The sequence below is a fragment of the Sceloporus undulatus genome, chromosome 1, assembly GCF_019175285.1.
Source record: "Sceloporus undulatus isolate JIND9_A2432 ecotype Alabama chromosome 1, SceUnd_v1.1, whole genome shotgun sequence".
Lineage (NCBI taxonomy): Eukaryota > Metazoa > Chordata > Lepidosauria > Squamata > Phrynosomatidae > Sceloporus > Sceloporus undulatus.
Genome location: NC_056522.1, coordinates 363,254,204 through 363,279,803, shown reverse-complemented (window position 1 = coordinate 363,279,803; position 25,600 = coordinate 363,254,204). Strand labels below are relative to the sequence as shown.

Here is a 25,600-nt window from a genome sequence, read left to right as displayed (position 1 = left end):
CAACACCGCTGTACACAGATAAAATAGAATGATATAGGCAGATATGCAGATTGAATAAAAGGTCTGTTTTCCTAAAAAAATAGTGTTCCCTCATTCCTTTCTCCATTTTGTATGCTATATGCCACTTTGCAAACTCAAAGCCATTTGCCAGAGAGGGAGCAAAAAGTAGTTCAGTTATAAAATGTTTTAACTAATCCAGCATTGTTATATAAACTATGGTGCTAGATGGATAAAATATAAACTGTGCCATCTTGAACATAGAAAAGTGTGTAAAAATGGTTCCAATATTCATGTATTTTCATCAAGAGACACATGTCCACACATTAATGTCAACTGATCTAGAGCCTAGCAGCGATTCAGACTGATTTTGGCAAATCAATCAAGCAAGCTGAGCTTATTTGCAATGGATCATACAAGCATGGGCCCTGTTCAAAAGTTATATCCCTTCATGAACAACTTGTGGTACTGGATCTGGGTATGGATGGTGAAATTTGTTACAGTATTTTCCCTCTCTCCTAGATTCACATTTTAAGGATCTCGAGGTTTTTCTGTCCCAGATCTGAATAAACTAGCAAATTTTATTTAAGTGCTTAATATATATACATACATACATGCTGAAACTTGATCTTTCAACTGCTCTGGCCAAACTCATCTGAGACAGCAATGCTCCAAATGGAGCTGACCATGTTTGCCTACCTACTATTAAGGTGTTTTATATGAAAAGTATCTCATAACATGAAGGTGCAACTCTGTAATTCAGCACTAACATGTTTGAATAGACTGAGATCCAAACCTGGGAATTTAAGAGTTACGCAGTTAAAGCCCGAGACCTGGATGGATGATTCTGTCAGTTTTAGTTTCTCCCGTATTTGAATTTTCCACAACTTAAGTTCCTTCCATCTCAAATATTTAGAAGCTTGTGAAATTTGGCAAATTCTCATAAAAAGTAACTGAAATCCTTCAAGATGCCTGGTATGGAGAGAATGCATTCCCCACTATACACGGAACCATAAGAAAAAGCATTGTCAGATCCATCTGCTTATGCCCTGGTTAAAAGAAGTCTTACTGGTTTCAACAAGAATTAATCCTGTGCATGCTGACCTGAGAGAAAGTGCCATTGAACCAATAGATTATCTCTCTAGATAAACTTGCACATTAGTCACAATTCATTTTACGGGGATCATGTACAGAGGCAAATAATTTGCCAAATGCTTCATTCCCATATTGATGCTTATGTCTTCTTGGATACTCCAGTGTCAAAGAAAGGAGGAAATGCATGGGGAGAGTGGGGCAGCTTTAGGGGTACTGCTTTCAAGCAAAGCAGGCAGTTCCAAACCTTCGCATAGAAATGCCTTCGACTTGCTAGAGGTTGTGCTAAACTGTTGACAAGTCTCTTTTCTTCCAAGAGCACTTTCTAGCTGCATGCAGGCATTGGCTGCAGACTCTTCTTTATAACCCATATAGCCCCTGAGGAAAAGTCCCACCTTTAGCACAGGAAGGCTGGCTATCAACTTTTCCCCATTGGGATAAATACATCTTCCATCCAGTGGCAGAGATCTTGGATCTCAGTATTTTGTTGCCCAAGAACAAGAAGGTGGTGATGGGAAAAGAGCAGAACATGGGAAAGTGACTTTTTGGACTGCAACATCCAACATCCCAATCTGCATTGCCAAGGGCTGTGGGATGTGAGAGTTGCAATCCCTAAACTCATTTTTTTCAAACTCTAGACTGGACACCTGCATGCTTGTGGAAGGATGCCTTCTAGGAGGGGAATACAGTGGTACCCCGGGTTACGAATTTAATTCGTTCCGCCGCCGCGTTCGTAACCCGAAAATCTTCATAAGCTGAAAAAGCCATAGGCGCTAATAGCGAAAGCCGCGATTTTGTGCGAAAAAGCGCCGAAAAGCACCAAAATTTTTTTCGTAACCCGAAATAACCTTTGTAACCCGGAACAGTTTTTTTCAATGGATTTTTTTCGTAACCCGGAAATTTCGTAAGGCGGCGCATTCGTATCCCGGGGTACCACTGTATGTTTTGTGAACATCCTTTAGCTCCCGGGATTACTACACTGGCTGCTTCAGTTGTTGAAATGCTGCTATGTATTATTTCTCCCTCCATCCCCACTCATCATCATCAGTGTGAATTAAAGCACCTAACAAAAAAGAGGGAAGGAAGAGATGCCAAGTATCTGAGAGGGGGTTGAAACACTCCTGAATTTGTGAAGTCAAAGGATTTCATGGCCAGCATCCATAGTTTTTTGTGGGTTTTTTGGGCTATGTGGCCATGTTCTGGAAGAGTTTATTCCTGATGTTTCACCAGCATCTGTGGCTGGCATCTTGTGGCCAACCCCCCCCCCCCCAAAAAAAAACCCTCCTGAATTTGTCCTAACTCTGCATTCTAGATACTCTTTAGCTAATGATGACCTGGCAGCAAGATCATGCAGTGATAGAGAAGGAAAGACTGTAGGTTAAAAAAACAAAGTCCAAGTGGATATAACATGTAATGACCAAGATCATACATGTCCATGTAGTTCCAAATGTCCTCCCATTCTGCAGCAGCTGTCAAGCCCTGGAAAGAGTCCCTGCTACTGTAACCTACTATTGGAGAAGGAGGGGAGTGATTTAGACCACAGAGAAGCAGCTGGTCCCAGCTCGGCCAAGGAGGGAGAAATAAAGGTGAGCTCTCAAATGTAGCGCAGATGCCTTTGCGCATCTGATGTCTCTGAGTGCAAGAGCTCAGAGCAGCCATATCTTCATGATTTCAGTCACTTCTCCTGCCATCCCTCCTAGGGACTGAGAGCTGCTATGTGTAGCAAGATTTTTTTTGACAGAGTACAAGGGCAGAATAGTCTTCTGTGCCTCTGCCAGTCAAAGAGAGAGTATTGAGCTGGAGGACCAATGGTGGACTGACTTGGTATAAGGAAGCTTTCTGAGTTCCTATCACTGTATCAAGTGACAATCCTATCCCTGTACTGGGTCCCAGGTTTAATTTTTGGCATATCCAAGTAAAGTTGGGGAAAACTTTTGGTTGAAACTTTGAAGAGCTTGTCAATCACTATAGATAGAACTGGGTTAAGTGGACCAATGGCATGACTCAGTATGAGGCATCTTACTATATCTATATGTGTAACTATGCATGTCTCTGGCCTTAGGGACATGTTCAGGAGCAAAATGAGGGTAGGATATCATCCCCTGCATTCTGTCCATATTAAGAATTTGTATACTTGTTCAAAAGAGCAGTACTTTTGAAATGCATGTTGCATTTCAAACTCCAGTGCACTTAATTCTCAAGTCAGGATTTAGGTATAACTACCCATGAACTCAGCTTGCTCTGGATGCTCAACTTTGACAAACAATTGAGCTTTGAAAGTTGGAAAAGTTGCATTTTGGACTACAGCTCCCTGAATCCCAAGGTTCTAGGAGTTACCGGTAGTCTTAAAGTAAAATTTCCAAGCTCTGATCATCACATTGATACCTGTGGTTTTGTCGACCTTAGTTATTAAGGACACGATTGTGTGGCACAACCACAGTTTAGGATAATTATCGTAACTCTGGCCTCTGCCCACAGGAACTTCATTGCCTTAGCATAGAAATATATACATTTTCAAGGGAGGACAGACATTTCAATAAGAAAATATGTTTTCTTTTTTAAAAATCTGGTACATTTTAACAAATCACCTTACAGATTCCAGCCTGATTCTCAAAATAATGTTACTGATATTCCTTACATAGCATCATTAGTGAATATTTGTCTCCTTCTCCCTATTTTTTTCATGGGCCAAACATTTCATTTGGATATGACTGCCACAAGAATACACAGACAGTGTGCATTGGTTTCTGATGTAACCTGAAGAACATTAGTTTCCAGTGGGTTTTGAGATACTACTTGGATGAAATTACATTCAGAAGAAAATTAAGTAATCTTTGTACCGAAACAGCAAGGGAAAGTCACCCTGTGAAATGAAAACTAACACCAGAACCAGGTTAACCAGGCCCATCTCTTGAAATGTATACTGTACAAACCTCTTTTGGCTTCATATCACCTGAATTGCAATGGTTTTCCCTGCAGAATCCTGGGAACTGTAATTTGGTGAGAGGGCTGACACTTGAAGCATTATCTATTTGTATCCTTAACTCCCAAAGCTACATAGAACTCCTAGCATCCCTGGAGAGATGAAACACTTGTTTTGCTACTTTAAGTTTATAATGGAGACAAAGCCATCAGTATTTGTGGTCCTTTTTGGTGTATCTGCTTCTGCCCCAGAAACAAAATGATCAAAACAAGAATTATAATATAAGAGGCAATATTAATTAGGCAAAAGAGGCACAACATATCTGTTCCAGCCAGTTTCTCCCCAGACTTCAGACCCAAAACTATATGTAAAAATACAGCAGGGTATCTCTATATATCTAAATATTTTTATGTCATAAAAATAGCAACAATATCTCCTATTAATACCTTGGAGCAAATTCAGCCTTGATATAAAGATTGGCTCTTTCTTGCTTTTTCCCTCCCCCCCCCTTTTTTTTTTTTTGAGACAAGCCCTTGGTTATACCAGGGTGGAATTTGGACCATGGATTTGTGTGCACAAATGTAAGCAAAGCCCAGCCAAAGTTACACAAACTGACTTGGTTCACAAACAATAATTAATTGTTACTTCTGTCCAAGAAATGTACATCAGTAAAATAGCTCCTTAAACTTTGACTCACTGTTTTTAAAATACATTGCGTTAATAAAAGGCTGGTTCATTTAAATTTGCACAAAAAAAGAGAGAAAGGGCAAAGAGAGAGGTTCCTGTTCTGCACCACTAAAAGGCAACCTTAAATTTCCATATAGCTTGGATTCAAAGGTTAAACTTGTGTCTCTATACAAAAAGGTACAAAGTCAGAGGGTGACGTTATAATACATCTATTATCAATAGTATCACAGTGCTTGTTTTTAAATGGCTAAAACAAGAATGGTTTTTGATTTAAGGTGTTTTATATCAAAGCAAACCCTTTTATGTTGTTGCTGATACCTGAGGGCAGCCTTACCTTAAATAAAGCAATTTCATTTAAAAGTAGTAATTGCAACCAATTGAGCGTGTTCTTATTTGTTTGCTTTCCTTTGTGGGTTTCACAATAAGAACTGGAGTGTGCTTCCTAATATCTTTCACTTCCCCCAAAAAAGGAAATTTAAATGATATGAATCCCAGCCTGAAAAAGGTAAACGTTTGAAAGGAACAGTTCTAAAGCCCATGAACTCCTTGTCCTGTGCTAAGATAATCAGGAAAATAAAACTAAAACCTTTGCAGGTTTTAAATGCTTTGACATGTCTTCGGAATGTTCTAGCTTTCCAGGTAGATTCATGCCAAAACTGCAACTTCTGGCCTTGCGACTGCAGTCCTTTAGTCGGTGTCCTCAGGTCTGGTTTCAGTAGATTCTGTACTGCCTCCTATGTCTTGATGTGCTGGAGCACCTGAAGAGAAACCATTTTCTGCATGTTAACTTCCATATAGCCAAATCAGCCCAAGGCATCATGTTGCCTGAATCCAAACCCACATACCCCTGCTTCTGACTAGGATCGACAATGAAGATGTCCTAGAATGATAGAGTTGGAAGAGACCACAAGAGATCACATCCAGTCCAACCCCCTGCCATGCAGGAATACACAATCAGAGCACTCCCAAAAAATGGCCATCCAGCCTCTGTTTAAAAACCACCAAAGAAGGAGATTTCACCACACTCTGAGAGAATGTGTTCCACTGTCAGACAGCTTTCACTCTCAGGAAGTTCTTCTTAATGTTTAGGTGGAATCTCTTTCTGGCTGCAACATCCAGAAATCAATTCAAGCCCTCTTCAGTTCCTCCTCTCATCCTTTCATTGCCTCATGGGTGACAAAGGGCCAAATGAACCACTTTCCCCCTGCCCTCATGTCCACCTCTCTTTACAATGCAGGATTCAAAGCCCTGATTCAATTGTGGACTATCGTCATGTGGGAAGGGCAGTTCTGCAGCAAATCCAGGCCACCCTTGCACTAAAGCAATCTATAAAAATCTCACAATTTGCTTGAGATCTTCTCCACCTTTGCCCCCCCCCTAAAAAAAATTCTGGGGCATTCTGGAGTAATGTCAGGTGGATGTTTCCACAGTGTCCTGCTGTGCCTCCTGCCACTGATGTGGATCAATCCCTTGAGGTCACAATGAGGTGTCCAGCCCTAATCCTAACCTTAACCTTCAACTTTAGAAGCAGCGACCTGTGGCAGCGGCAAGTGCTGGGTGGCACAGTGGGACACTATGTAAACAGCCGTCTGGTGTTGCTCCAGAACACGCAGGTAATGTTGGGAATTTTGAGCAGCTCTGTGGCCAGAACACTCCGGGAGCATCCAGAAGTATTCAGGCCAGTGTAAACCCACTCACAGTCCAGGTATATATGCATGTAAAACATAAATCCCATCAAAGGCAGTGATAGCTGGTTACTTCCATGTCAGTGGGGCTGTGAACCGACTCTGGATTTTAGTCTGAAATTTAAAGGAGTGTGGCGTGCTGAACATTATCTCCATAATAGGTTTCATATCTTGAATAGTTCCTTTTAAGTTCAGGATAAAATCTGGAGTGGATTCACCAACCCCCTTAACCATTAACACTGCTAGCCAAGTCCTATCTAGTGCCACCACATTCTGTACCCAGAGTGGCCTATGCCAAACCTATACGTAGGTCAGGAGTATAATCAAACCCTTCCACTTGTGATCCTCAGCACTGGTGACTCAGGATTCTGGAGGAAGTAGGGACCGTCTTGATTAGCAACACTGGACCTTACCACACAGGGCAAAGAAGTAGGGTCATTCGCATTGGTCGGGCGTATTCGCACATATCGCATCGTTCATTCACACCTGCGCTCTCTGATACGCTTTGCCGATTCAATTCACGTCATATCGCATGGTTCATTCACACCTGGGTGGCCTTCTGAATCGAGGTTGGCGAATCGGCCAATGCGTTCAGGCAAAGTGAGGCAATGCAGATTGGTATAACCACACCAGCCAATACAATGTATGTGGCCGATGCCATCGGCAGCTTGCGATATGCTCTGTGGGGCTCTGAATGGGGGCAACACATTTTTAACTTCCAGGGTGAAGAATGAGGTCACTGTTTCAGCGCGAATATCGCAAGAATTGCTGCCTCTTGCAACTTATGAAAGGGGGTAGCACCATCTGTGTGTGGTGTGTGTGTATATATAATATAATATACATATATATAACACACAAAATACATACATACTTACTTATATATATACATACATACTTACATATATACACATAGCGGTACAGCCAAAAGTGAGATGCCTTTTATGTGTACACACACATTTTGTCTGTATGAGTGTGTGTGATGTGTGTGTGTGGGTGTGTGTGTTGATATAACACACACACACACAACACAACCACACACACACCAATATATACACCACACAACAGAGAGAAATACACACATATCACATAGTGGTACTGCCAAAAGTGTGAAGCCGTATTTATGTCATCGTTCGGCCTCTGGGGGAGAGAAGAGGCTGGCGCAGTACCATCAGGGGCTAGCCGAAGAAGGAGGCTCCTCCCTCCCTACGTTCATCTTTCGTTTCGCCTCTGGGGGAGAGAGAAGGCTGGGCCCATAACATCAGCTAGCCTGAAGAAGAGGCTCCCTCTCTCCCTAACTGTCATCTTGCGCCTCTGGGGGAGAGAGAAGGCGGGCCCAGTACCATCAAGGGCTAGCCTGAAAGAGGAGGCTCCTCCCTCCCTAACTGTCATCGTTCGGCTCTGGGGGGAGAGAGAAGGCTGGCCCGTACCATCAGGGGCTGGCCTGAAGACAGAGGCTCCTCCCTCCCTAACTGTCCAATCGTCGGCCTCTGGGGGAGAGAGAAGGCGGGCCCATACCACAGGGGCTGGCCTGATGACAGAGGCTCCTCCCTCCCTAACTGTCATCGTCGGGCCTCTGAGGGAGCAGAAGAGAAAGCGGGCCCAAGTACCACAGGGTGCTGGCCAGAAGAAAGAGGCTCCGCCCCCCTAGACCGCCTAACCGCCTGCCCGCCCGCTTTCCACCTGGGCCACCGGAGCAGGAGTGGCCCAGAAGAGACTCGTTCCGTGGCCGCCGGAGCGGCGTTTCTTCCAGGGGGAGAATCTTTGAATCTGTACTGCTTAATCGATATTTTCATGTTTGTTTTGTAAACCGCCGTGATCATAGGAACGGCGGGGGTATAGGATAAAATAACAATTTCATCAATCCAATCAATATAAAGGGGCATATACATAAGACACATCAATACATACATACATCATATTTATATACACACATCACACCGCACACACCAAACACACAAACAAACGTGGAGGCGAGACCGAAAGTGTAATGCTGCTGCATGTATATGCTGACCACCACAACACTTTTGTGTTTTGTGGTGTGTGTGTGTGTGTGTGGTATATATAGACACACACACACACACACACATATATCACAACACACAAACGTGGGAGCAGCCGAAAGTCGTAATGCTCGGACTGTATATGTATGCCTTACACATACATCTTTGTGGTTTGTGTGGGTGTGGTGTTTGTGCTGTATATATATAGATCAGAGACACACACACACACACACACATCACATATCATACAACACGACACGAACGGTGGCAGCAGCCGAACGAGTGTAATGCGGCATGTCATATATGCTTAACACACTACCAGCGTTCTGTGTGGTGTGGGAAGTGGTGTGGGTAACAACACATACTATACATATATACACACATAACATATACATTCCCCCCCCCAAAAAAAGGTTCTGTTTATATCATCAGTTGGAAAAAATCGCTCCCCGCCCCGCGGTTGTCCTGAAAGGGAAAGGGCCAACGGAAGAGAAGGGGGAAATTCCAGTGCAGCATCGTGGGAAATTTGTAACCTCTTGGCTTCAGGAGAACCAGCGGATTGGATGTACCACCAAAGCCAAGCAGCAGAGGTTTTGCACTGGCCATCAATACGCATCCCGTCAATTCCACTAATTTTGCGGACTCGCAACAACGATGAGCCGGCTGCTTTCATTTGGAACCCACCGGGAATACGCATTGGCCAAAGCGTATCAGCGTATATCGCATGGGTCAATACGTTTCTGAGCTCACAGATGTGGAACACCAATGCAATATAACGCCAAATTGCACGACCAATGCGAACGACCCTATCTGTGCCCTGTGTGGAAAGGTCCTCTGTAACTCTTTTAATACTTTGCGCCTTACTTACTTATCCCACAATACTGTTTCATCTCTGTGGTAATGCCATAAGACCAAGCAAACATATATACAGGTTATCTGCTATTTCCAGAGCTCACTAAAATCCAGGGTGTTGCTAGGGAATGAGGAAGGATTAAATGAATGGTTCACCATAGCCCCCCTCAGGAATAAGTCTTAAATCCATAATGAAAATTTTCCTTTCAGGTCCCCAAATTTCCTATTATTGAAATAATTTAAAAATTCAATTGAGCATTTAGTAATACAGTTCATTCAGCTATCCCAAAGTAAAGCCATTGAAGTCAGGTTACATCCGCACTGCAGAAATAATGCTTGACACAGCGTTAACTGCCATGGCTTAATGCTATGGAATTATGGGAGTTGTAGTTTGCTGTGGCTCCAAAGCTCTCTGACAGCGAAGGTTAAATATTTCACAAAACTACTAATCCAAGAATTTATAGTAAAGTGTCTATTGAGGAAAGATTGCTAAATAGCTCCACACTTTTCTCCTGCAAACAGACAGAATTCTCTGAAAATGATGCTTCATAGCAGAGACATACTTTGGTGATGCACTATTTCTCTGATCGAGAATTTTAAATGCCAGTCCCTCAACTGCAAATCTAAGGAGTCCATAGGATATTGCCATGGCAGTTAAAATGTGCTATTAATTGTATAGTGTGAAAGAGTTCCAAAAGAAGAACATATTTTTAATGTTAACATTGGGCCCAAACAGACAGTGCCAAAATAAAGCTGCTTTGGATCACTTTGGAGGTATGCTGTTTAAATAATGCACACATCTTAAGAGGCCAGAAGCTGCACCAAAGCTGTACTTTAGTCCTTAGGATTGGAGCGTGGCTTGGCATGGCTTCCGGCCTCTTAGGAGCATTTAAACAGCATACAACGTGGCCCGAAGCAGCTTTATTTTGGCCTGACTGTTCGGGCCCATTGTTATGCATGAGGAAAGCAGGAAACAGAGCACTGTGTATCACAATAAATTATGTTTGATCATTATTGGAATGAGTCAAACTTTATTCTAGATACATTTGTCCCCTTCTTTCTCCTCCACCCAGCACACCCAGAAGAAAGTAGGAAGGTATTGCCTCATTTTTTGTATTTTTGTTAGTATTAATTTGTCATAGAATTACGAGTTCAAGGGGCCCTATGGATCATCAGGTCCAACTCCCTACATCTTGAGCATGACAAACTTTGGCTAGTCTCAATTATGGTTTGTTTAAATGTTAAACAGACCATAGTCTTATGATCAGATGAATGTTATAGCAATTTGATCTTTAAAACAAACTCAAAACCAAGGTTTACAAAATTTAACATGTGTTGCAAAACAGTGAGGTTAGTAAATCATGAGGGATAAGCAGAAATGTATGAACTCTGTATGGCCTTATGCATAAGCCCAAAGGAAGATAAATGTACTGCTATTGCCATGGTTTATTGTGACACCTAAGATAGCTTCAGTGAAGATGCACCAAGTCATATCATTTTTTGGAACATATTACAAAAATAGTGAATGCCGTTATACAGCAATGTTTTGAAGATGCAGTTCCCTCCACCAAGCACAGATTAATCATACATACTTTCAAGATCCATTTGCTGCTGCTGAGCACAAGCTCTCTGAGCAGCCAGAGCCTTCTTATCCTCCATCGATTTCAGATCATCTGGTGGCCAACGCAGCTCTCCACTTTCAACATCTCCCATCTCAGATGGCTCCACCACAATGGACGGCAATCTTTTTGACAGCTTGGGGTACTTCTCATGTGCTTCTGGAAAAGCCTAACATGATATTTATTTGTTATTTTCAATATTTCTTTTTAAAAAAGTAAATAAAAATAAATATCTAATATTGCTTTAAAAAATCAGGGTTCAAAATAATAAAAAGTTACGTAAGTCTGGAATACTGTTAGCTTTGCTGGTGTAGTTACTCTAGTGGTGGCAGTGATGGAAGCGGCAGCAAGACTGGCATGGTTTTGGGCACAGTGGCAGAGAGGGAGGGAGTTAAAAGTCAGAAGTAGCAGAAAAAACTGCCAGTTCTGACATGCCTAAATTGCCTGTACATTAGTTGTCAGAGCCAGGGATCACTGGAATGGAGGAGAGATCAGACAGTTGCCAGCCCAGGAAGAAGTAAACATGAGTCAGATTCAAGGTTCTTCTGACTGGTTTCAAATGTGTGGACTGGGGCTTATATAGACCACAACCACCACCACCAACAGCACTATATGGCTGGTCTAACCATATGTAAAATTAAAGAGTTGTTTAGTTTCATAGTGCGTGATCAGAATTGCACCTCAGCTTCTCCAGTATTGCAAGTAGATTTGGGACTGTGGCAATATTTGCCTTTCTGCCTGAAGGCAAAGGGAAGGAAGCTGAATCCAACTGCCCGCCACCTCCACTGGCATGGGTTGTGCTCTCTAAGGTCAAAACAAGGTGCTTTCTAGTTATGTTTATGCCATGTGTTTGAAGCTGGGTGACTTGTATTAGACCTCGGGGGAGCGACTAGCAACAGGCAGAACACCTGGACATGTCTGTGAACAGCTGCCCAATGTTGCTCTGCAGTGTCAGGTAATGGAGGCTGTCAATATTCCAGGCTGCTCCTAGAGTATTCTGGCTCATGCAGACACAACCTAACTTAAGGTCATAATACTGTGGGACCTTGGTATCTGTGGTTTGGTACCATCACCCTTGTAGATACCAAAATCCATAGATGCTCAAGTTCCATTAAATACAATGGTATAGTAAAGTGGTGTCCCTTATATAAAATGGCAAATTTAAGGTCTGCTTTTTGGAATTTATGTTTTTGGGAATGTTTTCAAGCCATAGGTAGATGAATCAGTGGATAAAGAATCCTTGGATAAAGAGGGCTGACTGTATCAGGAGTTTTCTTTTTCTTCTCCCATCTGCTGCTTTGTGTGACACCTGCCCTGATGAAGCACTTTGAAAACCTGTATAATTTTTATGGTATATTAGCTGGTCCTAAGAAAGGTTAATATTCCTGTACTTTTAAACTACAAAAATTAAAACAGATCACTGGAATCCTATATCACCTTTTACTTAATGTAACTTAATGTTAGAATCATCTAATCCATTTGTATTCCCCATCGCCGTGTACAGATGTGAGAGCTGTACAGTGAAAAAAGCAGATAAACAGAAAATCAATTCACTTGAGATGTCCTTGGGAAAAGTGCTGAGGATATTGAAGACAGCCAAAAAGACAAACAAATGGGTCCTTCAACAGATCAAGCCAGAACTCTCTCTGGAAGCCAAGATGATTAAATTAAGACTTTCATACTTTGGTCACATCATGAGAAGGCATGACTCACTGGAAAAGATAATAATACTAGGAAGGGTAGAAGGCAGCAAAAAGAGAGGAAGACTGCACACCAGATGGATAGTCTCAATCAGGGAGGTCACAGCCCTGAATCTACATGACCTGAGAAGAGCAGTGGAGAACAGGGGGTTTGGAGATGCCTTATCTACAGGATCGCCATGAGTTGAGGTTGACTTGAGGGCAGCTAGCAACAGCAAAGCTAAGTAGCAGAGGTACTAAGAAACCTTGTTAGTAAATTACAAAGATGCATACTTGGACATCAGCAAGACTGGCCAATGCACAATGCACAATGCACATCAGTGCACGATGTGCATTGGTGTGTGATATGCATTGGTACACAACGTGCATTGGACATTTTGCCAGCTCTGCTACGTAGTAATGTAATAGTAAAAATAGAATTAAAGTATCAAGAAAATTAAAAGCAATTTTAAAATGTTATTATTTTCAAAATTAACAAAGTGTGTGTGTGTTTGATCCTCCCCCCCTTTTACAAGGAAGCAAGGCAATCCTTGTTTTACATATGACTTGGAGAACCCAAGGTTTTACAATAAATAATCAACTGGGTTTGAAAACACTATATATGGATATAGTGTGAACTTGCCCCCTTTGCCTAATTAACATGGCCTTCTTGCTAAAGTTGTTGCCACCCAGATATGGTTGCTATGGAGGCAACTGAAAGAGAAAAATGGATTAACAGTCCATTTCTGAAAACAAAAGACAGCATTTGTGGTGCTAAATCAAAACCTTCATCTCCAAATCTTTGTGTTTCACTGGAATTGCAAGGCTGAGGTTTATTCATGGTTTCTTTGGGAGGAAGTGATTTGCCATGACATGTTGTTATTTACGCCTCATAATTCTGATGAATAATATTGTGCAATGCAAAAAATCCAATATTTAATAACCTGCTGTAAAAATGGGAGACAATCCCAATCCACAGCACAGTGTCACTTATTAAGTTCAATTGACAAATATATTCTAGAGAATGCAGTGATCTTACAACTGGAAGTTTTGTGGTTGTTGTTTTTTTAAGAAAAAAATCAAGTTTTCCAGATATCTTTTGGTAGAAATGCTTCCAGTATCAGATCAGGTTTGTGTGTTCCCATGTAGATGAAAGCAGTAAAGAGACAAGCTCCACATACTCTAAGATGGCCAACTGTTTATTCCTTTTGAAATAGCTGTACAGTCTTTAATTTAAAAGCAACACAGTCATCATGTACAGATGTGAGAGCTGGATGGTGATGAAAGTGGATAGAAAGAAAGTCAAGTCATTAGAGGTGTGATGCTGAAGAAGAGTGCTGAGGAAACCATGGTTGGCCAAAAAGCCAAACAAATGGGTCTTAGAACAGATCAAGCCTGAACTCCTGAAAGGCCAGATGACAAAGGGCCTGAACAGACAGGCCAAAGTAAATCTGCTTCAGGTCACTTTGAAGGTATGCTGTTTAAATTCACATGCATCTTAAGAGTCCAGAAGCTGCACCAAAGCTGTACTCTAGTCCTTAGCGTGGCTTGGCATGGCTTCCGGCCTCTTAGGAGCATTTAAACAGCTTACATCCAAAGTGGCCCGAAGCAGCTGACTGTTCGGGCTCATTGTTATGTATGAGGAAAGCAGGAAACAGAGCACTGTGTATCAGACTGGAGCATGGCTTTGGCGCGGCTTCCGGCCTGTTAGGACACATGCATCATTTCAACAGCATTCCTCCAAATGACCCAAAGCAGCTTTATTTTGGCCTGTCTGTTTGGGCCCTAAATTAAGGCTGTTCTACTTTGGAGACAACATGAGAAGGCATGAGTCATTATAAAAGGAAAATTGGAAAGCAATAGTGGAAGACCTCAGGCCAGATGTTTAGACTCGATCAGGGAGGACACAGGCCTGAACCTACAGGAGCTGAGCAGAAAGGATAAGGAAGACTTGGCAATGTTTCATCCAAAGGGTCACCATGAGTCAAAGTTGACTGAAGGACAGTTAACAACAAAAATAATGGAATAATGATAATATAATGTATGAATGTACATGGTCATAATATAATGTCATGAATGGGGTAAGTAATTTCCTTGATAGATAGCAGCAGCTGTCCATGGGACTGATACATATAATATTGGGTAAAATGTCCCTTTAAGAAGTGGTACAATCATTTCTATGGCTGTAAATGTTAAGAAACACCAGGTGTCAACCCTAATGGTATCACCACTGTATATAAAGGCTTTGGAATTCAGGACAGGTGTGGGTTGAAGAGAGAAGTTTGTGTGTTGGAGTGTGTCTTTATTGGAGAAGTGGATTATAACAGACAGTATATGTTGACAGAAGAGATGAGCTTTTGTTGTAAATATTTTGCATATATTTTGCAACAGGAAGATGAAACCCTCCAAGGACTTTGGAAGAAGTCAACTATGTCTGTGCCTTATTTCAGGTTGGTCAGTGCATTATTGCCAAATACTGCATACTGGGTTGGGCATCTGAACTCTGCTGTGAGCTGTTGTTGAGGCCAAGCACCTCAGATGGTGCTGTATAGTAGCACCTCTATTTGGGTCTGGTTTTTGTTTGTTTTGGTTGCGGGACACAGAGGAGAGCCAACATATAACTGGGTCTTCCTTTTTGAGGACTATCTGAAAATGTATATATAACAAAATACTGTAGACTTTGTTCTTTTAATACTTAATCATCATGTATTTTGGAGAGTGTTTCTAACTCCAGTGATTTCTACTGAAGGGTATTATGTTTTGGATATGAAAAATACTGTATTCCTTTCTGATTGTATGGGATATACTGTATAAGTCTAGACATTTTAACCAATTCAGGTTTTTGGGTCATTTTTATTTACTTGTCCATGGGTCAATGTAAGTCCTGAACTTTGACTCTTACTGAAAAAGGAACCATTCCCTCACGCAAGACAAGAGTGTAATCTGTCCTGGAAGCACTGGGCCCTCTCTACTTTCTCATCCATCCAGCTGTTAGTTTGAGTACAGTTATACCTGTTGGAATTTTGTAAGTTCTTTGGCATTGTTTTCCTTTGCTTCATCCTTTCGCTCTGTTTTTACATGCCTCTAGGTTTTACCCTTGACTTATCCATGGGTCATATCAAAATCCAAAATTGTGGCACCAAAACCTGTCCTCAAGTTACACATGAGGTCGACTTATAGTTGGGTACATACGGTAGTTAATTTAGTGTTGTGTTGTCTTTCTATGCCTATATTTTATTTGTGTTTGTTTTTAGCCCCTGAAGAAGGCCTTTTCTCATACAGGCTGAAACACATTGGACTACTTCAATAGGAATAAACAAGTTGACCATTTTAGAGCATGTGGGACTTGTCTCTTTACTCTTTTCTGCTTTTAACATCCTTTTCAAGCCTGCACTTGCAAACCTCCTCTGAAAAAATATTGCCAAGAAAACCCTAACATAGGTTTGCCATATAAGCTTATCACATAGCACTTGGAGGAATGAGAATGGAACAGGAGGAAATTGTGTGTTACTGTAGAAGAGAATGCTGCCGATGCTGCCAAGAGTCCCCAAGCTATTCTCCAGCCATTCCTGGCAGCTGATTCTGAAGGACTATTTTGAACCATTCTTCAAAATCAGTTACCTTGGAATGGCTAGGGAACGGCTTGGGGACTTCCAGCAACATTGGTGGCATTCTCCAGTGCGGTAACACACATCCCCCCCCCCAATTCTGTTCCCTTCCGTTCCTATTCCTCCAAGTGCCGTGTGATAAGCTTAATACATTACAGTTACTGTGAAGAGGTGTTTCAGTAAGGATGTGTGTATGTGAGCATATGCCTTCAAGTTGTCTGTTGACTTCTAGCAACTGCATGAATTTCATAGAGTTTTCTTAGGCAAGGAATACTCAGAGGTAGTTTTGCCAGTTCCTTCCTCTGAAATGTAGCCTAGAGCACCCAGTATTTGCTGGTGGCCTGCCATCCAAGTACTAACTAGGGCTGAGTTTGCTTAGCTTCCAAGATCAGACAGGAACTGGTGGCTTTAGGGTATTTAGGCCTTTCAGATAGTATTTCTTAAATGGAAAGTTTTAATGCACAAGGGTTTAGAATTCTATTGTGCCAGAAAGAGTACCTGATGCTTTCTGGAGTTAAGAGAAGGCATGGGGTGGGGAGTCCATGCCCCAAAGAACTGTAAATTTATTTTCTGTATTTATTGCTTTTATGTTTTTTGTTTTTATTCTAATTTATTTTTACACAGGCAGACAGGAGAGGAAAGAAGAGGAAAGGCAAGGGTTGTAAAAATTAGAGAGAGTTGAGAGAAGAATTGGAGAGCCAAGGATACTGCACACATCAAGAGCTGGGCAGTGAAATAACCATGCTGAGTGGAGGAGGTCAGTGAAATTAATGGACAGAGCAAGAGCCTGTTTTGAGTCAGTGGCATCACTAGGGGGATGAGGTAGGTTCGACGACACGAGGTGACACCCTAAGTGGGGGGCACCATTGTTCCTCAAACACCTACTTTCGGCAGAAACCAAGGCTGTGGCATTCATCTGTTTCCCTTTTAAAATGCTTGAAGAGATAGTAGGAGTGGGGGTGAAGCTCAGTGGGGAGGAGAAGAAGAGTTCCCAGAATTTTTTATAATTAAAATGTCTAAGTTCAAAATTTATTGTAAAAAATTCTTTTCGTTGCACAAAAGTTAGTAAAAATGTGGGCTAGACAATGTGGGACTGTGGTTGGGTAGACTGGAATCCAAAGAACACTCAACAATGGATCCTCCTGAAAAGAAGTGACTACTGGGTGCTACAAAGGTTCTCTCCTGGACCTACTGCTATCAACCATCTTTATCATGACGTGGATAGGAAAGTATGCATATCAAATTTGCAGATGGACACCAAATTAGAGAGATAGATCAATAGAATCATAGCACGTAGAGTTGGAAGAGACCCACTAGGGCCACCAGTCCGACCCCCGCCATGCAGGAAATCTAAATCAAAGCATCCCCCGACAGTGGCCATCCAGCCTCTGTTTTAAAGACCTCCAAGGAAGGAGACTCTATCACACTCCGAGGGAGTTGAACAGCCCTTACTGTCAGGAAGTTCCTCTAATGTTGAGGTGGAATCTCTTTTCCTGTAGCTTGCATCCATTGTTCCGGGTCTGTTCTCTGGAGCAGCAGAAAATAATCTTGCTCCCCCTCAACATGACATCCCTTCAAATTTAAACAGGGTATCATATCACCTCTTTAACCTTCTTTTCTCCAAGCTAAACATCCCCAGCTCCCTAAGTCGTTCCTCATAGGACATGGTTCCAGACCCTTCACCATTTAGTCACCTCCTTTGGACACGCTCCAATTTCTCAATGGCCTTTCTGAATTGTGGTGCCCAGAACTGGACACAATATTCCAGGTGGGGCCCCTGACCAAAGCCAAATACAGTGGCACTATACTTCGCTTGATCTAGACACTATACTTTTACTGAGGCAGTCTAAAATTGCATTGGCCTTTTTAGCTGCCCATCACACTATTCACTAGTTTCAACTTGTGGTCTATTTGGACTGCCTAGATCCCTTTACACACGTAGTTTCATTCAGCCAGGTGTCCCCAATCCTATATTTTGTGCATTTATTTTTCCACCCTAAGTGCAATACCTTACATTCTCCTGTGGTAAATTCATTGTGTTAGCTTTGGCCCAGGGTTTCTAGTCTATCCAAATCATTGAATTTTGATCCTGTCCTCTGGGTATTAGCTATTCTCCTAATTTGGTGTCATCTGCAAATTTGATAAGTAGGCTCCCAATTCTGTCATCCAGGTCACTGATAAAGATGTTTATTAACACTGGGCCCAGGACAGAGCCCGTGTGGACCCCACTCGGGTCACTTCTCTCCATGGTGAAAAGGAACCATTGTTGAGCACCCTTTGCGTTCGGCTGTCAACCAGTTACAAATCCTGTACCAGTTGCCTGTCTAGCCACATTACAAAGCTGTTTGCAAAATGTCATGGGAAACTTGTCAAAGGCCTTACTGAAACAAGATATACTATATCCCAGCATTCTCTTCATCTACGAACAGCTGTTAAGTTTATCAAAAACAGAGATTAGATTTGGTCTGGCATGACATGTTTTCTCTGAATCCCATGTTGGACTTTTTGTGATTATGGCAAAATAATAATAATATAATAATAATAATAATATATTTTTATTGATTATCCCCTCCTTTGAGGTCCAATCGGGCAGCTAACAATAATAAAATGACATACAATATGATACAAAAAACTTCCCCTCCCCCCCCTTGCTTTCTAGATGTTCACAGGCTCTCTTTTTTATGATCTGCCTAGAATTTTTTCCTGGTATAGATGTCAGATAACTGGACGATAATTGGTTGGATCCTCTTTTTCCCCTTTTTGAAGATGGGGACAATTTTGTTGGCCCCCTCCGTCTGCTGGGATTTCTCCTGTTTTCTAGTAGTTCAAAGATTATTGCCAATGGCTCTGATATACATTTGCCAGTTCTTTTAATCACTTGGATGAAGTTCATCGGGTCCTGGAGACTAAATTCATTAGAGATTAACAAAGGTATTCCTCTACTATCTCTTTACTTATTCTGTATGAAATTCCCCTAATCTGTCCTCTGCTCATTTTCCGGCAGGTTGAGCACCCTTTGCCTTTTCTCTGTCCCGGTTAGCATTTTTGCCATCACTCCACGTAGTGGCGCCTACTATTTCCTCCTTCTTTCCTTTTGCACAGACATAACCAAAAAAGGCACTTTTATGGTTTTTAACCTCTCTAGCAAGCCTGAGTTCATTTTTCGCTTTAGTCTTTCTGTACTTTACCCCTACAACATGCCTGCTATTTCTTTGAATTCCTTTTTTCATGATTCCCCCCTTCCATTTCTTATACATGTTCCGTTTGAAAAAACTTAGCTCAGTTGAAGAAGTTCTTAGTCATCCATCCTGGTTTCTTGAAACATCTCCCAATTTCCTTCTCACTGGAACTGTTGAAATTGTGGCCTTCAGTACAGTATCTTCCCTTTTGAGGAAACTCCATCCGGTCTGAAATCCCTTCTCTTTAGTATTCTGACCACGGGATCACCCCTCAATACTTCTCTAAGTTTACTGAAATCCGCTCCCTAAAGTCTGAGAAGGCATGTCGACCCTGATGCCCTGGCTTCTCTTTTCCATTGCTAACAAACTCCTGGAGAACATGGTCAGTTACACCTTAGGGATCCCCCATGCACCCCATTAACCAAGTCATCCTTGTTGGTTTAGGATCACTCTAAATAGCTGACCCCCCTTGGTTGGCCTCTTCCACCTTTTGGACACTGAAACTGTCTTTCCAGGCAAGGTGAGGAATTTGCCTAGGCCTTGAGGTTTGCTGAGTTTGACTTCCGCAATCTCAGGAGTTGAGTCCGCCCATCACTACTACATCCCTCTTTTCTTGACAGGGTGTGGTCATCTCGGTTTCTAGAAAGAGATCACCAAATTCCTCAGTCTGACTGGGTGGGGTAAGACTCCCACCGTAACATCCTTGTTGTTTTTCCCTCCCCTTTGATTCTTATCCAGATGCTCTCCAACCTGGCTTCCATGACTGATGTCCTGGATCTCTTCACGGATGTAAATATCTCGACATATAGTGCGATTCCTCTCCTTTCCTTTTGGGTGTATTTCCTTAAAAAGGTCATACCCCCTATTTCCACATTCCAATTCATGATCTCAATCCCACCAGGTTTTCAGTGAGGCCTGATTATATCATATTTGCTTTGTTTTACTAGGAGTTCGAGTTCATCTTGCTTATTTCCCATGCTCTGTGCATTAGTGCAGAGACATTGCAGACCATGGGTCCCATTTACTTGCTGCTTGTGCAAGTTTTTTTGCCTCCCACTGTTGGGTCCTTGTACTTTTTTTCTTGTTTCCTCTATGTCAGTTTGACTATTTTCTCCAGCCCTTTTGCCTTCCTTAATATTGTCTCCCTTCCCCACGAAACTCAGTTTAAAGACCTCCTGATCAAATTCTTGAGACTGTTGGCAAAAACATTTCTGCCAACTGGTGTGAGATGCAACCCATCCCTTGCCAGAAGTCCCTCCTCATGGAACCGCAGCCGATGATCAAGCAATCCAAATAGTTCTCGTGGCACCATCTGCAGAGCCAGTTGTTTACATCTGCTATTTTCCTCTCCCTTCCTGGACCATGCCCTTCAAGTGACAGAAGAGATGAGATGACAACTTGTGCATCCATTTCTTTCAGCTTCCTACCAAGAGCCTCATAATCCCTTCTGATGTTCTGAAGGCTGTGTCTTGCAGTATCATTGGTTCCCACATGGACCAAAAGGAAGAGGTATTGGTCAGTAGGCTTGACCAGTCTTGTCAGCCTCTCTGTCACATCATGGATCTTTGCCCCTGGGAGACAACACGCCTCTTGAGACATCTTGTCAGGCCTACAAATCACTGCTTCTGTATCCCTCAGCAAGGAGTCCCCCACTATGACCACACGCCTCCTCCGAGGCTTAGCAGCGACTGTTCCCTTGGGTGGGACTCTGGGATACCCCAGAGGGCAGGATCAGCATTCAAAATGATTGTATCAGCTTAGAGAGTTGGGCCAAAATTAACAAAATGAATTTCAACAGGGAGAAATGCTACACTTTCTGCCTACACTTAGGCAGATTAAAAAATTGAAAGGCCAATATATAGGATGTGTGGCACTTGGCTTGACAACAGTACATATGAAAGAGACCTGGGTGTTTTAGTAGACCGCAAGCTGAACATGAATCAACAGTGTGATGCAGGAGCTAAAAAAGACAATTATTATCCTAGGCTGCCCCAATGGAAGTGTAGTGTCAAGGGAGATAATCATGCATTCAATTCTGCTTTGGTCAGACCTCACCTGGAATACTGTGTCTAGTTCTGGGCAATTCAATAGGAATGTTGACAAGCTGGATTGTGTCCAGATGAGGGTAACTAAAATGGTGAAAGGGCTGGAAACCATGGCCTATGAAAAGAGACTTGAGAACTCAGTAGGGAAGGGAAGTTTAAGAGGTAGTGAGTGGTTTCACTGGGGGAGTGCAGAGGGTTCAAACCTCACTCGGAGACACCTCAGAGAAGAGGTGACATCTGGTTGGGCCCTCCTTCCCATTTGGTGCAGGAGGGTGAATGTGCACCCTTCCCTGCTCCACCAGGACTGCCTGGAAGAAGACAAGCCCTCCCTTCAGCCACCATCTTGAGGGAGAGAGAGGCAGGCTAGCTCCAACAGGCCTGCCTGGAAGAAGACAAGCCCTCACTTCAGCCACCATCTTTAGGGAGAAAATTAGGCTGGCCCAGTTCCACCAGGGCTAGCCTGAAGAAGAAGAGCCCTCCATCCAGTCCATCTGCCTTGGTCCAGGCCTCAGAGGGAAGGAAGAATGCTGGACTTGATCCCCTCCACCCCTCACCATTCCCTTCTCCTTTTGTGTCATGTCTTTTAGAGTGTAAGCCTGAGGGCAGGAAACGGTCTACAGTATTATCCCCTCTGTTGTAAACCGCTCGGATTCCCAGTGATTGGGTGGTATATAAATAAATCCTATTATCTACAGTATAGAAATAATACAGTTTGACACCACTTTAAGTTCTGAAACTCCATTCTATGGAACCCTGGGACTTGCACTTTTACCAGCTCTTTTGCCTTCTCTGACAAAGCATGCTTGTGTCACACAAAACTACAAATCTTAGGATTTCACAGGATGGAACCATGGCAGTTAAAGCAGTATCAAACTGCAATATTAATATAATGCAGCTGCACCCTAAGATCTTCAGAGAAGGCTCTTCTCTCACACCCATCAGTAGGTCAAACACATTAGACATTTATAAAATGTGAGATTTCACCATGATGGCTGTCCAGCTTCATGGTACTCCAATGACATCATGTTTTCCCAAAGAATATGCAGTCAGTACCCTCATTTTCTTTTCAGTGCCAAATCAAACTCTTTGAAATTATAAGCTTTTAAAAATTGTTTCACTTGCTTATCAATCGGTTGTGTCAATTGTTTTTATGCCTCTTATCTTGTAATTTTATCACCACTGATATAATGTATTTGTCATTCTATCATTTCATGTTCATCAGCCCGGGAGCCCTTGAGGAAGAAAGAAAGTTTATACATTTTTAAAATAAAGTAAATCAAAGTCTTTCTACATAATTAATTTGTTCTGTATTTAGATCAGTACAGTATTTGCTTCTCAGACTCTGTTTCAGTGAAGTTGCGGCAGTCAAAGACAGGCCAAGATGAAGTCAGGCAAATGCAGATGGAGGAGTTATGGCACATATCTTACACGTTGAAGTTCTGGTCCTGCTACCCGCCATGTAGTAAAGACTCTGCCTGAAACTCTGGAGAGCTGCTGTTCTCAGTATAGAAAGGACTACAGAAGGTAGTCCTTTCCATCCTCCAGAACAGCAGTCCTGAGCTCTGTACCCTCAGAAAACAAACAATATCCAGGTGGAGGTGTGAAGATGATAAATCTGGAGATGATTTAGACGATTCAGTCTCTGTAATGGTTGTGTAGAATTTCAGCTGGTGCTGACTCTTACTTGGTTGTATTACAAGCAATATCTGATGAAATTCCCTCTTCTACAGACATATTAAAAGAAAAAAAGCCATCTCCATTTTTCACTGTGGCAACCCTATACCAAACCAAGGGAGGGGGGGTGGTTGTGTGCCTCCAAGTCATTTTGGACTTATGGCAACTCTATCATAGAGTTTTCTTAGCAAGTTTCCTCATAGGGGGTTTGCACTGCCATGCTCTGAGGCTGAGAGAGTATGACTTGCCCAAGGTCACCCAATGGTTTTTTATACTTGAGCGGGAGAATAGTACCCTGATCTCCAGGGTTGTAGACCAACACTCAAACCACTATGCCATACTGTCTTTTGTAAACAAAGGACAGCTATCTAATTACATTGATTCCATGTTACACAGATAAGTTCCATCAGCTCACAAATATAAAGGTAAAAACTCAGGTCTACATCTTATAAGCAAGTTCAGGTCTTGGCCACACAAATAAAAGTTTTAAGAAGCAGATGTCATAAATGATGTTTCTTTTTGCAGGTAAAGCCCTAGTTATATTCAAGTGCCTGGCAAATTACAGACAGAGCTTATACATGGGCTCAGGCTCACAAGCCTAAGCCTCTCTTCCCCCTGTTCCCCAACAACCTTGCTTTAACTGAACTGTTTTTAATTGCTTTTTTCTTTTTATCTTTTAAATTGTTCTAATACCATGAATACTGTAGTTTAATTCCATTATGATGTTCCCTTTTTGTATGTTTCTAACTTAATTATTCTTTTTTAAATTGTAAACTGCCTTGATCTCCTTGGTAGAAAGATGGGACAAAAATAAATATGATGATGATGATGATGATGATGATGATGATGATGATGATGATACAGCAGACGGAATCAGTGATGTGACTCAACTCTCTCCATGCATCTGAGAAGGTAGACCAAATCTACAAAAGTTTATGCTACAACCTCTTTTAGTCTCAAAGGTACTATAAGATCTCTTTGCATATTGATATTCCAGACTAACAAGGCTATGTTTCTGAATTTGTGGCTCAAGAGTGTTACTTTTACTATTGCGCATACTTTTGCGCAATCTATTCTGTAATGAGTGGATTTTTTTGTGCATTTTCTCCTAAAGTGTACTTGTAGGGTTTTTTTAGTAGTGGAGAACAATATTGCTAAATTCAAGAAAGTGCAAATTTCAGTGCTGAATTCTGTTCTGGCTTGATGATGACCTTGTGTGGTGCCAATTTGGTAAATGTGCCTAATAATTTCCACATTCCACTTTTTGCTTTTACTCTCACTTGTCAGATCATTTTAAACATTTGTACAGCTCTGCCAGAGACAGGATGCCTCATTCAGTATGTCTCAAAAGCATCAAGCACATTTTTGGCCCTAGCCCAGTGTAAATATGTGTAGTCGGTCTGACCACCTGTTAAGTAGCAATGACAGTAATTTCCAGCCTCAGCACCATAGAATAAGCACAGAACCACACTTAAAAAGTATGTTTAACACTCAAAACGATAAATCCTTTTTCTGTTTGAAGGGGTATGAAGTGAATCTTCCACACCTGAGAGGTGTTTAATGAGAGTTCTGCAAGAAGCAAGCTGCAAAATTAATTTTTATGTAACTGTTGTGAATGCTTGTATCATTCCTGTAAGTTGCAGAAATCTGGTAGACACTGATATTGAGATATTGAGTTCTTGGCTATTGAACGCCCTCCCCCCAGGAAATATTGAAAACTCCCAACATAAATCTCAAAGCCTCTTGATTGTTTTAGCAAACATTAATAATCACTTTTTGTCATTTAAAGGTAGAAGATATGAATATAAATCGTAGGCTATGATGGGTATGCTGGACAATTTTCCACCCTTACAAACTTACAGCATTTATTAATTTATTGGCTTTATATCCCGCCTTTCTCCAGAAATGGGATTCAGTAGTGTCCTCATTTTCAGCCAAAAAAATCAGAAATGACTGGGAATCTTCTGATTTTGTCTTCCAGGTTTTTTTTAGCTGATTTCAGGGTGTCTAGAACATGCCAACAACTATCAGGTCAGATTGCACAGGGAAATCCACAAGCACCTGGACAACTTCAACAGGAAAGAAGAAGCCCTTAAAGTTAGCAAAGTTTGGTTACCAGTCCTGAGGAATAGAAAAATAAGGACTCAGCAAATGCAAATGAAAACCACCTAGGGTCAGGGGTTTTCCCAGCAGACAACAGATCTCTAATTAAACAGACACAAATCCTCTTTGCATATCCTCCCACCCTGAGGCCTTGCCATTCAACAACAGAACAATATACAGATTAACATGGAAATCACTACTCCCACCCCTGGGTCACACAGTATTTATATCTCTCTTCCATGCCAGCGTTCTCTGAAAATGCCAGCCACAGATGCTGGTGAAATGTAAGGAACAAACTCTTCTAGAACCTGGCCACTTAGCCCAAAAAACTCACGAAAATTACAAACAATTGACTGGTGGCACTTTTAACACTTCCCATTTAATGGGGAGAGAATCCAGAGACTTGGGTGGGGGTAGGAAAACCAGGAAGGCCACAAAAAAGGGATAGAGGGCTGCA

At 41.9% G+C, this 25,600-nt stretch overlaps 1 protein-coding gene across 2 annotated transcripts in view; it reads right to left on the bottom strand.

The window, feature by feature from the left end:
• Positions 1 to 1,960: 1,960 nt before the first annotated feature.
• Positions 1,961 to 25,600, bottom strand: part of LBHD2 (LBH domain containing 2) — an 80,082-nt gene continuing 56,442 nt past the window's right edge. For both annotated transcript variants that reach the window (XM_042441767.1, XM_042441776.1), the window contains 2 exons: positions 10,829 to 11,024; positions 1,961 to 5,457 (listed from right to left, as the gene is read on the bottom strand). In XM_042441767.1, coding sequence (XP_042297701.1) covers positions 5,387 to 5,457; positions 10,829 to 11,024 — 267 coding nt within the window. In that variant the 3' untranslated portion in view covers positions 1,961 to 5,386. The remainder of the gene's footprint in view (positions 5,458 to 10,828; positions 11,025 to 25,600) is intronic.